The 14,219-nt window shown below is 39.7% G+C and overlaps 1 protein-coding gene across 2 annotated transcripts in view; it reads right to left on the bottom strand.

Moving 5' to 3' along the window:
- The window catches only part of SHQ1 (SHQ1, H/ACA ribonucleoprotein assembly factor), a 45,877-nt gene that overhangs the window by 13,615 nt on the left and 18,043 nt on the right, over positions 1 to 14,219 (bottom strand). For both annotated transcript variants that reach the window (XM_082767836.1, XM_082767835.1), the window contains exon 12: positions 7,960 to 8,080. In XM_082767836.1, the coding sequence (XP_082623962.1) occupies positions 7,960 to 8,080 (121 nt within the window). The remainder of the gene's footprint in view (positions 1 to 7,959; positions 8,081 to 14,219) is intronic.

Raw genomic sequence — 14,219 nt, 5'->3', positions numbered from 1 at the left:
ACAAAAATCACCCAACAACCTACGGAGAATGAGGGAACGCAACATACTGCTGGTCTGAATTTTTCCTGTTTCATATTCAATTAGATGAATTTTAGCTGCATTTTTGTTGTTTTTCTTGTATTACACAATAGCTAAACAACAAATCTCTGCCCCAGCATACTTGCAGACATGTCAAAAATCAATCTTTCTTAAGAATGACCCACTAAGTTTTTCCAGTTCTTTGCCATAACGTGGGTCATTCAGACATGCACATTCATAGAGCTTTTTGTCCTGTAACTCTCACCAATTTTCAACATTTTTTAAAAGTAGACTCTAGAATTAGTCAGTCTCTTAGCAGGCTCACAAATGATGCAGTCTGAGGTCGTGCCACTTTTCTCCTAAGCGATACCATTCTGCTTCTTCAGTGAAACACCGTGCGCACGCTCTTACCTATTGAGAGATGAATAGGTACTCAAGTTCAAACTGTTCTCGAGCATGACCCAAGCTATTTTTCCTGCCCTCAACTGTCTTATGTTCTTCAATTCATAACCATAATCTACAATCTCTTATTGTAAATGTGCCATCTTATACTTGATTGTATTAAAATGCATGTTGTTCAAATAAGCATATGTTGCCAATCTGGGTCAGTCTGTGCAACTCATCTGTTCAAATCATTATTTCCTACTTTAGAAAAAAGAACAACTTTAAATGTCACCAGAAATTTTATCTAAAAGAGACATACTCTGTATTTTCTTACAGATTGCTTAAGTTATCAGCTAGTACTCAAAGACTCCAAAGACAATGGATGATCCTCATTTCATAAAGAAACAAAAAATCCCGTCTTTTCCTTTTTTTTTTTTTCCTCCCCTTTTCCAGTATTTCCTAGAACACTGACACATTAGTTACTCCAAGGGTCAGTGGTACGTAAACTGAAATAGGTGTAAAATGAACCTCAGGAGCCTGCAAAGATCCCATTTGAAGCAGCCACTCCCATTACTGGTAAAACTTTGAAAACCAGCTGAAACATCTGAAAGTTAATACACTACCACAGGCCAACAAAGAAGTGGTAGAAAAGCAAACCTAAAGCAGCACGATTACTTCAAGCAGTAAGCAAATGTAGTCTGCCAGCAATAGGAATGCCAGTTTGCAAAGCCTGGTAAGAGGGAAATACATTAACAGAGGCTTGTAATCGTGTGCTACTGTTGCAAGGCATTGCAGCCACAAAAACGAAACAGAACAGCTTTCTTACTTCATTCACTGAAAAAGCGTGATCACAGTGCAGCACACCAAGATTTTTTATTTTATCCCTTGTACCTGCATGGACCTCAATATTGAGTGGAAACTGCAAAGGAAAGAATAACCTTCAAAACATGATCTCCACAGTCCAACAAGTTGTTTTGTTTTACACAGAATATGGGGGGGGAATTAAGGGGCTTCAGTGTATCCAGATAACAATACCATTCAAGAAAAACAGTGAAAAATATAGTTCTTTAACTACAAAATACATCAAAAGAAGGGATTTTGTACTGGTGGCAAGGAGGTTGTTGACTAATAAATAATATAACCAGCTACATGAGAGCATACACTAAAAGCAGATGCTAATGGCAAGGCTGCTTTCAAAGCAATGTGAAAGCAATTTTGCTTTTCTCTGCACCACCTACTTGGAATACTGGAATTTTATCAAACCTGTAATTCCCGTATCTTTCAATAAATTAAGCTTAATTTGGCAGTAATGAAGGTAAAGTAAAACCCACACTACAGCCAAAGCAGACTGCAGTTGACCATGGAAGTGTAATTCACATAAAATACAATCCTGTGAGTTGTATTCTTCTTAAGATCTTAACTGTAGGAAACGCTTAAACATACCGTACCAATCAGTTTAATCCCACAAAACCAAGAAACAGGATTTTCATCCAGAATATATTACTGCTTATGCTTTTGTTCTTCTGAATCATGGCTGCTGAATCCAAGAGGTTAACAGCTGAAAATTAGCATATTCTTCTAACAAGAGAATGCTTTCAGCCACTGATTAATACTTCTTCTCTGCTAATGATCCCCACACACACACAGACACACACACAGAGAAAAATTAATAAACTAGCTTGCTAGCAGCATACCATTTAACAGTCTGTTTGGATAGTTTTGTTCCTGAATCTTCCTTTCTGAACTTAGTATTTTCATCATAGATATGCAGTCAACAAGATCTACGCCATTCACCTCTCATTTGAGGGTAGTCCTTAGCTGGATGTTACAGCTAAGTTACTCCTAGGAACACTGCAAAGCCACAAAGAATAGGACTTCAAGAACATTAACCCTGTAAGTCGCAAAAAAGCAAAGACTGAAAGATTTTTGAAAGTCCGTTTTTCCTCTAGTATTTTGATCTTTCCAAAGGTCCAAACCACCGAAAAAAAAAAAAAAAAGCCAAGAAACAGATGCAAAAATGGCACAAAGTAGTTTCTATATGACCTTCCAGAGTTTTCTAGATCTCAGCAAATAATGACGGGGTCAAATTTTAAGTTTGCAGATGGATAATAAATTTCAGAAACAATTTTTAACATACAGCTATTTATATTCACCTAAAGATCATAATATTTGACTACACAAGCTTAAAGATGTTATATGTTATAAAAATATTTTCCCAAATCGAGCGGAAGCTTGAAGCAGTTCTTTCAGGAGGGCTGTCATACATAAGCTGCTCTTAAACGCTCTTTGCCCTACAAGCAAGCACAGAAGAGTACATGGGGGAGCCAATGTAACAAAACAGAAGGAAAGTACTACAAATAAGATGCTCCACAGAGGACAGAACTTGATGTAAATTAGTAACAGACACATAGTTATGCTAACAGCTGAATAAACGGAAGAGGCTTTTGACCATTTGATGGTACAGTGTGTTTAGATGGGCACAACAGCAAGCTATCAGCACCACTCTGATTATCAAATGTATGTTTGGAAAAAAACATGAGTAGGCTGCCTTTTTTTCCCCCATATATAAACAGTTGATCACTTGTAAAATAAATATTTAATATCAGTTAAAGCCAACAAAAGAGGTCAGAACCAATATACAGAAATCTTCCCTCTACCAAACCACAGCAATGGACTAAAACTATAATGCCGAAGGCTGAGATCCTTATTCCCCTACTTTAGTGGCTTTATCATTTCTTATCTTAAAAATCCTAAATCTCGCCGATCTTACTTTTTTCTGAAAGACTTGTACTCCTTGATGCCTTTGCAACAGCAGCCCGTAAACCTTCAGGCCCACATTACGCTGTATTGATTAAAAGAGTAATTCAGAAAGCCTAGGGAAAAGGGAAGGGGAGCTGAACAATCACAGTCAATCTCATCACCTCAATGACACACTGTGAGTGTAATTAATCCTACATTTATTTAGAGAACTTCACACCCTACACATCAAGCAGCAACTCCCTGCTGGCTTCTGACTAGGTAATTATGTTGTAACAAGGACTAGGTTTTGATTATAACAAAGAGATGAAAAGGAAAACAGAGCTATGAAGCTAGGATATCTTTTAGGGTATGTCTAACCTGCAAATCAACAGAAGCAAACGGAACACGTTTAGCAATATTGACTTGGCTTTAGTCTAGTTTCAATAAAGATACCAGCTTCTACAGAGGCTGCATAAATGACACCAGGGATCCTGGTTCTTTAAAGCTTACTCTAAAGCAAACAGTCCATGCTTGAACTGGCACGTTATACCTGGAGTCATCCAAATTAGCAAGATTACATTTGTCGTAGGTGTAAGTATCTGTACTCTGCAACGAGGAGGTGTGACTGCAGAGCATGTACACACCAAAGCAGCCTGTACGCAGGTGTCATAAATCAAGTTGCAGGCACAGTTCCACGGGACATGCTGAAGCAATTTAGTGGCTCATCCCTCTTAACGTAACAGATCTCCTTTACCGTGAGTCAAATCTACAGCAACACACCATGTGAATAATGACTTCAGAATTTTTTGCAGTAGAACGGATCATGAAAAAAATATGAGATGGCAAGATAAAAATATGCTGTTGAAAATACAATGCAAATTATATGGGATCAAACATCTTACTCTTCTGCATTCCTTGAACCCACGAACTTTGGAGATGTATAAACCATAAAACTGCCTAAGTGTAACTACCCCTGGAGAACTGCCAGGGGCCCTACCAGCTTCAAATCCATTTCAGGAACACAGGAAACATACGTTTACCAATAATGAAGTGGTATATGTTTAAACCTAAACATGTATTTAAATGTTAGGTAAACATACTTTAAATCGGCATGGGCTCAATTGTTTTCTTCCACAGGGATGCAGAACGGCATGCACTTAACTGCCTGCACCACGACTCGAAGCTGTTCAGCCCTGCACTCCGCCACTGATCTTACAGCCAGCAGCATCACACGGCTGAGCTACGAACAGAGCGGTGCAAACTGGAGTACAAAGCACTGGAGAAAGACATCAGGCTACACAAAGGAACCTCAGCACAGCAGAAGTCAGTGGGTGAACTACTCTGACATCTATCTGTAAGGGAAACAACTCCTACGGGGTCACAGACAGAACTATCCTCCAGCAAGGAAAGGGAAGGGAAGAAGTTCTTCTGCAATAAACCCACACTTGATTCCCCGCTCTTCACAGCCCAAACGTAGCTATGAGACAACCAGTGGTTCCCCAAAGCTCTCTCTCCTCTCCCTCATCATCTTCTGCTTTTTATACCAGAATGGTGCAAAAGACAGAAAAGCTCAGACTTTAATACAAGTCCAGTTGTAACCTCACTTTGGAGAGGCTGCCATATGTATCAGAGCGGTTTGTAAAAGCTCTGACCTAAAGAAGAAAAGCATGCAAACCAGACAAATTAAATTTAATTTTATTATGGAAATGAAAGTAGTAACAGAAGTGACAGCAGGGTGGATGATAAGCTCACTTAGCAGGGGGATCAAATGAAGTGATGACATGTCATTATGACCTCAGGGGTTAAAGATGCAATTTTCCATCTGGCTGCATCTGGCTTTTCAACATAAATGTTGACACCACCTGCCGAGACTTACGACAAGCTGCCTGCATAGGTCTTTGTCGAGCTTTTGTTACCCAGGTTAACCTTTACTTTTCTCTCTTCTGATAGGTTTTGCCGAGCAACATGCTCCCTTCCTTCAAAACACGATGGAATTAAAATGATTTTACATGCCATTTTATACCACAGAACCGTATTTATTTCACAAGCAAGCTGGAAGTCTAAAAAGCAGGTAAAACTAAACTTAAGACTGCAAAAGAAAAGATGAAACTTCAGCTATACTAGCTAATATCTTTTATTATCTAAGATTTCCAAGAATTTACTTTTAGTTACAATTACCTCAATAAAATCAGTTTCTCAAAAAATCCTTAGAATTAGAGCACTGGATTGTACTCACCATATCCAACTGACTATTAGCCACCTGCATTTGTTTTTATTCAGAAGCTTAATCATTTCCAATTCCAGACACACTGTGCTTAAAATAAATCATCTTCTGCCAGCCCAGTGACACATGCACTTATTCATCTAATTTAGCCACAGCCAAATGATGATCTCAAACCAAATTTGTAATCTGCTATTGACACACCGCTGGCTATAAGGTTTTGTTTCCACTCTGAAATTGAAAAGGTAGTAACTACCTGTGGTGCTCCCATCCCAAAGGCTTCATCTTGACTATTATTCTCTTACTACCATACGATATATCCATTGTACTTCTGCCTATGTCATTGTTTTTTTCCTAAACCTATGACTCCCAGAGTTTTCTCTGCCAGTACAGGTGAGCTAAAAATCTTGCTTCCAGCTGTTTTTAAAGTGCCCAGATTCTTCACTAAAAATAACCTACAATCTGTTTTAACTGTTAAACAGAGGCCCCAACCTCCACTAGGACTGGGTAACATCTCATGGAAAGAGAGGAAGAAAAGAAAAACCCTTCACTGATTTTTGAGAGTAACCTGGGACTACACCTATGAATAGAGAGGAGAAAACGGAGACAAAGAAGATTAATGAAGCTTGCACAGAGCAAAGAATAGCTAAGAAACAAAACAGAGAAAGTATCCAAACCAAGTGGGTATGCAAATTATTTCATTAAAAGACCACTAAAGAAACCTATGAATTCTTTCCCCTCCCAAAACTCTTTCCCACAGAGGCAATTATCAGAGAGCTGTAACAACTTTCTGCCCCTGGAACCGCATGTGTACCACCCTCCCATCCCAATGCCTTACTCACCTTGAGGAGCTGGAACCCTTGCTCTTACCAGACTATTCACCACTCCTTTCCAAATCTGTTAGGTATTTTCTGAGTGAAAAGTGGACTCAGTAATTCCCTTCAACACTTACAAGGGGAAAAAAAAGTGCCCCCACTCACCTAGAACATGCTTAACTTCAAGCACACGCTTCACTGCTAAACTGAACCAGGAATGACTTAAGCATATGCTTAAATGCTTTCCTGATTCAGGCAAGTTCATTCCTAAAAATAGGCAATGGTTTCTACTGTTCCTCTTTCTCTTGTTCTCCTAATGACAGACAACTATTGTGCCATGTCATTATGACAGTAAGATAGCTTAATTGCCCTCTTTCCAGAAGCTGTCAGTTCTGCTTAACTGGTACATAATGTATGTGTCTGGCAGTAAATGTGTTAATGTAGCAGTCACTTATATCTACCATACATTTTCTTCTGCTACGTTTAAAGAAATTCTTGGGTTTTCTGACTGACCTCCTTATCACTGAATTCACTGATATGGGCAGCAGTGATATCACTGTTCTGTGACTCATTTATTTGTGAAAGATCATGAAATAACTCCCTCTTTCATTTACTTTTTCAAGTCAACTTCAACCTGAACATGAATTTCCCCATACTTGTATTAAAGGTCTTGGCAAAAAAGACCCCTCAGAAATGGAGATTTGGAACGAACTGGCTGCTCTTGTAACTAACCAGGTTTCATCAATCAAAAAATATTGGAAACATCCGTAGTTGCTTTTGTGCATCATCACCTGCAGGAGCGTGATCCTTTTAACATATAGAGAAGAAGACGACTCATCTATATGAATAGCACATACTAAGCAGTTGTGAACAAAAGGCCTTTAACTTATGAAAGAGAAGTGAGCCAGCTTGCACACTGCCCTTTCTGATTGTGAGAATTATCAAGCTCCCTCTATATCCCCTCACCACTTCTAGTATCTTGCACACTATTTCTTACCCACAGATAACCCATCTTGAATTGTGAGCTAGAAGGCAAAGACTACTTTTACCCATTGTTAGGAAATTGCTATGTTGCTATATTATCAAACATGACAATGGCACTTTTTGTATTTGTATTAGGAAGGCCGTGATTCCCAGATTTAGTCTGGAAGTGGCAGAGTCACTGTTTCCTCTCCAGAGGAGTGGAAGCTGAAGCACATTGCCAGGCAGAGTGAGCTGGCAAGCAACTACAGGGGCAACAGTATACAGCACACAGATTTGAGACACTTATTCTGGTGTTAATAATCAATTGGTACACCTGCTATAGTTCATAAATCAACTGTTTCATACGGATTTAAACTGTCTGCATGTGCATTTGACCTGAATTGGAAGCTGTCAATACTGTAAGTAATTGTAAATTCAATGCTGAACTCGAATTTGTTCCAACCATCTTCCGGACGTTACATAAGTTCTCAAAAATCTCTTACTCCTGGGACTGCAATGGCATGAAAATTCCCCTAAAGCTGTTTTTCCCCTAAACCATTAATAATCAATGAAAATTCACACCTATATTTAAAACGCAACTCCTCCCTCCCTTCTCCAGTGATGCCACTAAATAAAAAAATGAACTGGATGTCTTCTCCCATGTTGTAGGAATACCTGGATAACAAGGTTACGAAATGAAATAACTGAAAACATTTCTCTTTATAGGATGTAGCCTGTATTTTAGTTTTACTGATTATTTGTTCCTACATGCAGTATGCTAAAAACCTTTCCCACATCAATAACAAGTTCAGAACTTACTTGGTTTTTTGAATCCAGACGCAGTAGTCTGTAATGAAGAGATCGTTAAGGAGGTAGGCAGGGTCGCCCTCCCTAAAAATCTTGTGAATGTCCAGCAGACACTTCAAAACCGCAGCTCTTCCTGGAAATAGATTTTTATTTCTGTAATTCACTAGAAATTAGTCATTATGATTTCTATCTTCTTCCCACCTTTGAGACTTTAATAACAGCTATCTACAACCACCTTGTAACTTAAAGTTGATTCACCGTCTCAGAATTGCAGTCAGATGACTGCCCCTCGGCTCCCACATCTCTGTGGATGCAGAGCCTCCGACTTCAGCAAGAAAATCTCTGCAAGACTGAAGCCTCGAGGCACAGTCATGCATGTAATTCTCAACAGCTCAAGAAGCCCCCTCCCCCTGCCTCTCCTTTCTTCTCACTGTATGGCTCTATACCACATCAAAAAAAAAAAAAAGAAAAAAACAAGCTGGAAAGTAACTCACGGATAACAAAAAGGTTATGCCCCATCATCATTCCCCTGCTGAAAAAAAACATAAAGCCTATTTCTCTGTATGCCTACACAAACACCTGCATTGGGAAAAAATAAAGTTGGAAACACACAGCCCAGAGCAGGATCAGGCACCCAGAAGCCACAGCAATTGTGTAAGCCCGTGTAAGTGATACCATTGCCTAACAGCTAACAATTGCTTTAAATTAAGCAGAACTTTCCCTACTGCTCTTAGTTACAAAGTAACTTGGCAAGCTGAGCCTCCCTCCAGAAAGAAAAATTCACTTCAGGCTCAAGAAAGTGCCATTTGACGTACAGTTGATAAATGCAGAAAAAGATAAAGCCTTGAACATTTCCTCATTCCACAACCAGAAATCTTTCTGCAGTCGGTTTGTTTCTGTTCATATGCAATTATTCCTTGTTAGTAACTTCTCTTCCTTGTGTAAATTCCAATTAACTAAAATCTCCTCCTTCAGTTTTCTGATGGGAGTTGCTAAGGGGTTAAAGGCTGGCACACTAAACAACAAAAAAAAAAATATTTTCACTGCTTAATGGGGGAAAAAACATTCAAATGAAAACAGCCACTACTGCAAATGGAATCTAATAACCCTCTCCCAAGAGACTGGCTCCTCCTAGGCTATGAAACCTGAACATGGATGAAATTACATTTTACAGAATTAAAAAAAGGAAAAAAGATCAGAACTCCCCCTGCTGTTTGAGCACAACATTTTTGTTTGTTGCTTGTTGTGGAGTAATTCCATGCTGCAAAATATATAGACAGAGAAAGAAAGTGAAAAGATGGGGAAGACCACAGTATAGAAAAAGAACACTGAGAGCACAAAGCAATGGCAAATAAAAATAAAAAAAAATGTGTATAGAAAGCACTACTTTGGAAAAGAAGCAATTGAAGAAAAGTCAGGGAAGAATGCAAAAGAAATGACAACCCCAAGTATAACTGCTGAACTTTCAGATTCCATCACCATCAATGCCTGTCAAACCAAACCTGTCAAACCGAACTATTTTGACTACAAAGAAGTATGCTCTTTTAAAAAGAAATTATACATGGAATTAAAATTTTGCTCAACTTTTTGGTTCTAGCTGTCAAGCTGCCAGCCTGAACCATTTACAACATCCACTACATTTACTCAACTGCCAAGTAACTATGTAAATTAGTGACTCGAACACTAATTCTCAACAAAGAAGTAGTCCTTCTTCATTAATTACAATTTTAGATTACTGTAGCTTAACATCTCTGTCCTCACAGAGGCTGCAGCTCTAGCCAGCCTTAATCCCTGCTCAGCATGGGCATTCAGGAACCCCAGAGCTGTGCCTGTGTTAGCAGAGGCAGCTCCCAGCTCCTCTTTCAGCCCACGGCTGCACAGTGAGCAGCTGCCTGTGCTGGTGAATGCAGCATCTTCTGCACAGAGATGACTTCAGTGATGCCCACCTTACCTCTGCCTTGGAACACTTCCAAATCCTGTATATGTTTAAAACATGCTATACGTTCTTGTAATAAAAATATGATTTTGTACACCACTACGGGACACTTCATTTGTGAAACACGACCAGAAGATTACACTGTATTTACAAAACTGACTTTGAGTAAGTATGCAGATAAAGCATCCCAGAGACGGGGCACTATAGTCTGTATTCATGGTCTGGGGCGTTTTTCTGACTTTTCAGACAATTTGCTATTACCACTAACATACTGACTCTAATCTTATGTGTTTTTTTCCCCCATACTTTCACTGGAAAGGGAATATATAAAATTATATTTAATTTACAGATTGTGGAAATGATCTCTACTAAGTCACACTGCACATACCAAGATAGGATGGGAAACAAGACAGCTGCTTTTTTTGGCAGCTCAACCCTTCTTTGCTAAGATACACCGACATTAATGTAGATTAAACTTTCATCATGTTGTCTCTCAAGATCATACATCTCTTCTGTTACAAGAATAAAAAAATAAATTTGTGTCTGAGTGATACACGAGTGGGAATGGTAGATGGTGAAGGCAGGCTGGGAACAGCAGGGGTAAAAACATGGCTCTGAAGGACTCTGTGACACTGCCATCAGCAATCCCATCCCAGTCCTGACATTCCAGGGGAGACTGATTTAAAGTAAGTCAGCAGAAAGTTATATCAAAGGCAGTTTAGTTACACTGGAGGTAGGCATTCCCTCTGTTTCACTGCAGCAGCCCTTACCAACAGCCACCCTCCTCCTCCTCCGGCAGCCGAAGTCCTGCAGGGGGTGGCCGAGCAGTGACAGAAGCACATCTCCCTGCCTTTGGGAGCTCAGAGCAATGCCTGGTACAGTTGTCGATCAACAACAGCAATAAAATAGCTGAGGGAATACAAGCATGGTTTTCAGATGTGGTAACAATGATGGGAAAAGATGAAAGTGTCAGCAACACACGCGTGATGATCTTCAGCTGAGGAGACAGAACACTGAAACAAAATGAAAGCAAATGGAAAAGAAAAACAGCTCTTCAGTGGATTTGCTTGGGTTCACACGTTCACACGGAGATTTTATGTATGCACATGCATGCAACACATCAAACAGGGAATCCCACACAGGAGGAACACAAAGCACAGCAAACACACTTCTGCTTTCAGGATATGCATCTTATACGCGTACCCAGTAAGTAAGTCCCTATAAAAACTCCTTACCACAGGAATGAAAAATAAGCACTGAAGAACAAACACTAGTTAAGCCTTGAAGTAGGGTATCCCATGAAATACAGATGATTCTCAGCCAATTTTTGTGAAATCCCATACCCTTATGTTTTGTCTTTGGATACACCTACTTCAGTCTCCAGCAGGCACCCGGCTGCAGCTCAGTACCCAGCACCATTCCTGCTCACGCTGCCTTCAGCGCCCTGCTGCACTCCTGCACCTCCCCCTTCTGCACAGCTCTTCGTGACGTGCCAGTGGCAGAGTTTGTGAAACCGTACAGCGAGCTGGAACAGGGAACCGGTGAAGCCAAAAGATGAACAGGTACGGGAATTTTTTGGCAGTTATGTCAGTCTCACTCACAGAAACGTTGCCTGTCAAAGCAAAGCTAAAACGTGCTAGTTTTAAAAAGTCTCACTTCTTTTCTAGCCCTAGAATTCTCATTTTTTAAAATTCACCACACATTAAAAGTTGGGGTCTTGGAAATGGGGTCTCTGACATTTCACTTCCTTTCCTGACGTTAACAATCATCCCACTTGTGCTGGATGAGAGCAGCAGCAGTCTCAGAGGAAGAGCAACAGAGGCTGAGCACCCAGGGCTGAAGTTCCCGAAGTCAGAGCACGGCTGCAGATCGCTGGGTTGTGCTGGAGTTCACTGCTACCACAGCTGGCAGGGGGCAGCCCACAGCTGGAGTTCTAGATTGTTTCAGAAATTCAGTTCTTCCCACACGTGATTTCAGAAATTGATATAATTCAACCCCAGCTATTTGCCACTTGATACCAAAACTACTGTTTTTACACAATAATGAAATTCTACTGGTTTTAATACTGAATGTTTAGAAGTAAATTCATCCTTTCATTTTACTTTACTTTGCCTATAGAGTATATTTTTCCATATGTGCAAGAAGGAACATTCACCTAAAGAAATAAACCGAAATTTTGTCATCTCATGAAGCAGAGAGAAGAATGCCATTCTGAAAAACAAGCAAAGGACTCTTCTGACTTCTGAATGAAAATCTCCTGGCAATAAGTTACCCTGCAGCCAACAGCGATAATTATTTCGCCCTAAATCTATGAGCATTAACTTCTGCGTGGAAAGAGGCGAAGCATATTTTATGTCACAGAGGATAAATAAGTCCCCTATTTTTAGCTCATAGATGATGGCTTCCAAATCAGCATTAGGCAATGGTAGCACAATGGCAGTAAATACTGACAGAACCAGCTCGTGCCACGTACTTACTACAAGTCTCCTGAAAAAGGGCTCCATATATTTCCATAAATGCAGAACACAGATTTTGCTTGAAATAGCACCGTAGCTAGTACGTGCCACTATTTCATTCCATTTTTTAATTATCCAAAGAACAGTAGAGCACATATCCTCGACAACACTGAAGTTTGAACAGCATTGCTGAAGTATTTTACGTATTATTGCTAACTAAAACAGAATGAGAAAATCTGCTAAAGACCTTAATATTAATCAGCTTAATGCATTTTGTCTTATGATTAACACTTTGGTGGGAAGTCGTAATTCAAATTAAGAAGCGTTTCAACCTCATGCAAAGTCCTTAATACCTTAAAAATGAAGTATTCTGTGTTTTTGAAGTGATACATCAAGATAGCACCAACATTTAAAAAATAAAGTCAAATACCTTGACATAAAACAGTTCAATTCCATCAGAATTCTTTACTAGTACTCAAGAAATTATTTTACTGTGTTCATTTCCTTAGAATTCAAGAACTTTTTAAAAGCAGAATATTTATTTCCTCGATTATTTTGTTAATAGTGGAAAAATTGTATGGAAAAACTGTCAACTTTCCTAATACCTGTCTATTAAGTTGCTTCAATTTTACACTTGAATTATTCCTATCCTGGTACACAAAATTTCAAATCTGCAGCTAGTAGTTTGAGCACATAAATACACGTACAAACGCACCTGGGCCAAACTGCACCCAAAATACCCTGATTTTATTATCAAAACCATTATATATCCCACCTTCTGCTACCAGCACTCTGTAAAGAAAACTTAAGTCAGGATGCCATCAGCTGAACCCAACACTTCCTTGGAGTCCCACTTGTCCTCTTGCACAGCAAGGAATAGTTTTGTGGTCCTGTCTGACTGCATTCATTACCTGTTAGCTGACAGTCATTTTTACCTGCACTCCTCACCCCTACATTGCAACACAGTGCTGAATCAGGTTGGTGATGCATCCCGTGCACTAAACAAGAAGGGTAACAGAGCCCGGTATTCTGTAAAAAGAAATCCCTCAAAACCATGGCGTGACCTCCAGTGAAATCTGAAGGCAAAAACATTCTCATTGAACAAACAGGCCTTAGCCGTACAAGCAGTATCTACAAACCCATTTCTTCTGACACTTTCCCCCCCCCCACTGACTGTAGGTAGGTATTATTTCCAATTTTTATCTTTCCCAATACTTTAGTAGTTGGCTATTTAAAAAAAAAAAACTTTTCACTCTAAACACACATGACAATAGGAAAGTAATAGGAAAGACTAATTTGATGCATAAAACCCAGAGTTTTCACAATAGCCAGTAATAATCACTCTGACTCTTATCACCACACTGCTAACTTGCTAACATCCTTCCCAACAGCCTTACAGCCACATGAAGAAAATCACGTATTTGTGTCAACTTCCCAGGCAGCACCCGGAGATAATCACTGCTCATGCTGAAGATCCCGCCCTCCTCTCTGTTGTTAACAGCTCTGGCTGAAACGGGCACACATCCCTTTTTGTAAGACCCACATCTGCCTTTCCAGTACCACTGAGGCAGCCAGAGCCCCCATCCTGAGCCCTTGTTAGGATGCACGTCCACGATCTGTTCTTCTTTTTGTTACCAATGGGTACACAAGTGTGGTTGTGCACAGCTGCACAAGTGAAGTTGGAATAACCTTAGTTTTGAAAGTTTGTCCTTTGGCCAGGAGAGCAGGAATTTAATGTTACATTAAAATTCCTTTCTGCTAAAATCCTAACAGGATTGACAAGGGTTAAATTAAAAGAACTCATCTTCCAAACAATAAATCCTACTAAGGAAGCCGTTCAGATTCATGACTGTGAACAGCAGAATATGAACTGAACAGTT

Source organism: Aythya marila (genome assembly GCF_965140915.1).
Source record: "Aythya marila genome assembly, chromosome: 10".
Taxonomy (NCBI): domain Eukaryota; kingdom Metazoa; phylum Chordata; class Aves; order Anseriformes; family Anatidae; genus Aythya; species Aythya marila.
The sequence above is the reverse complement of the archived record's forward strand: the minus strand, read 5'-3'. Positions and strand labels throughout refer to the sequence as shown.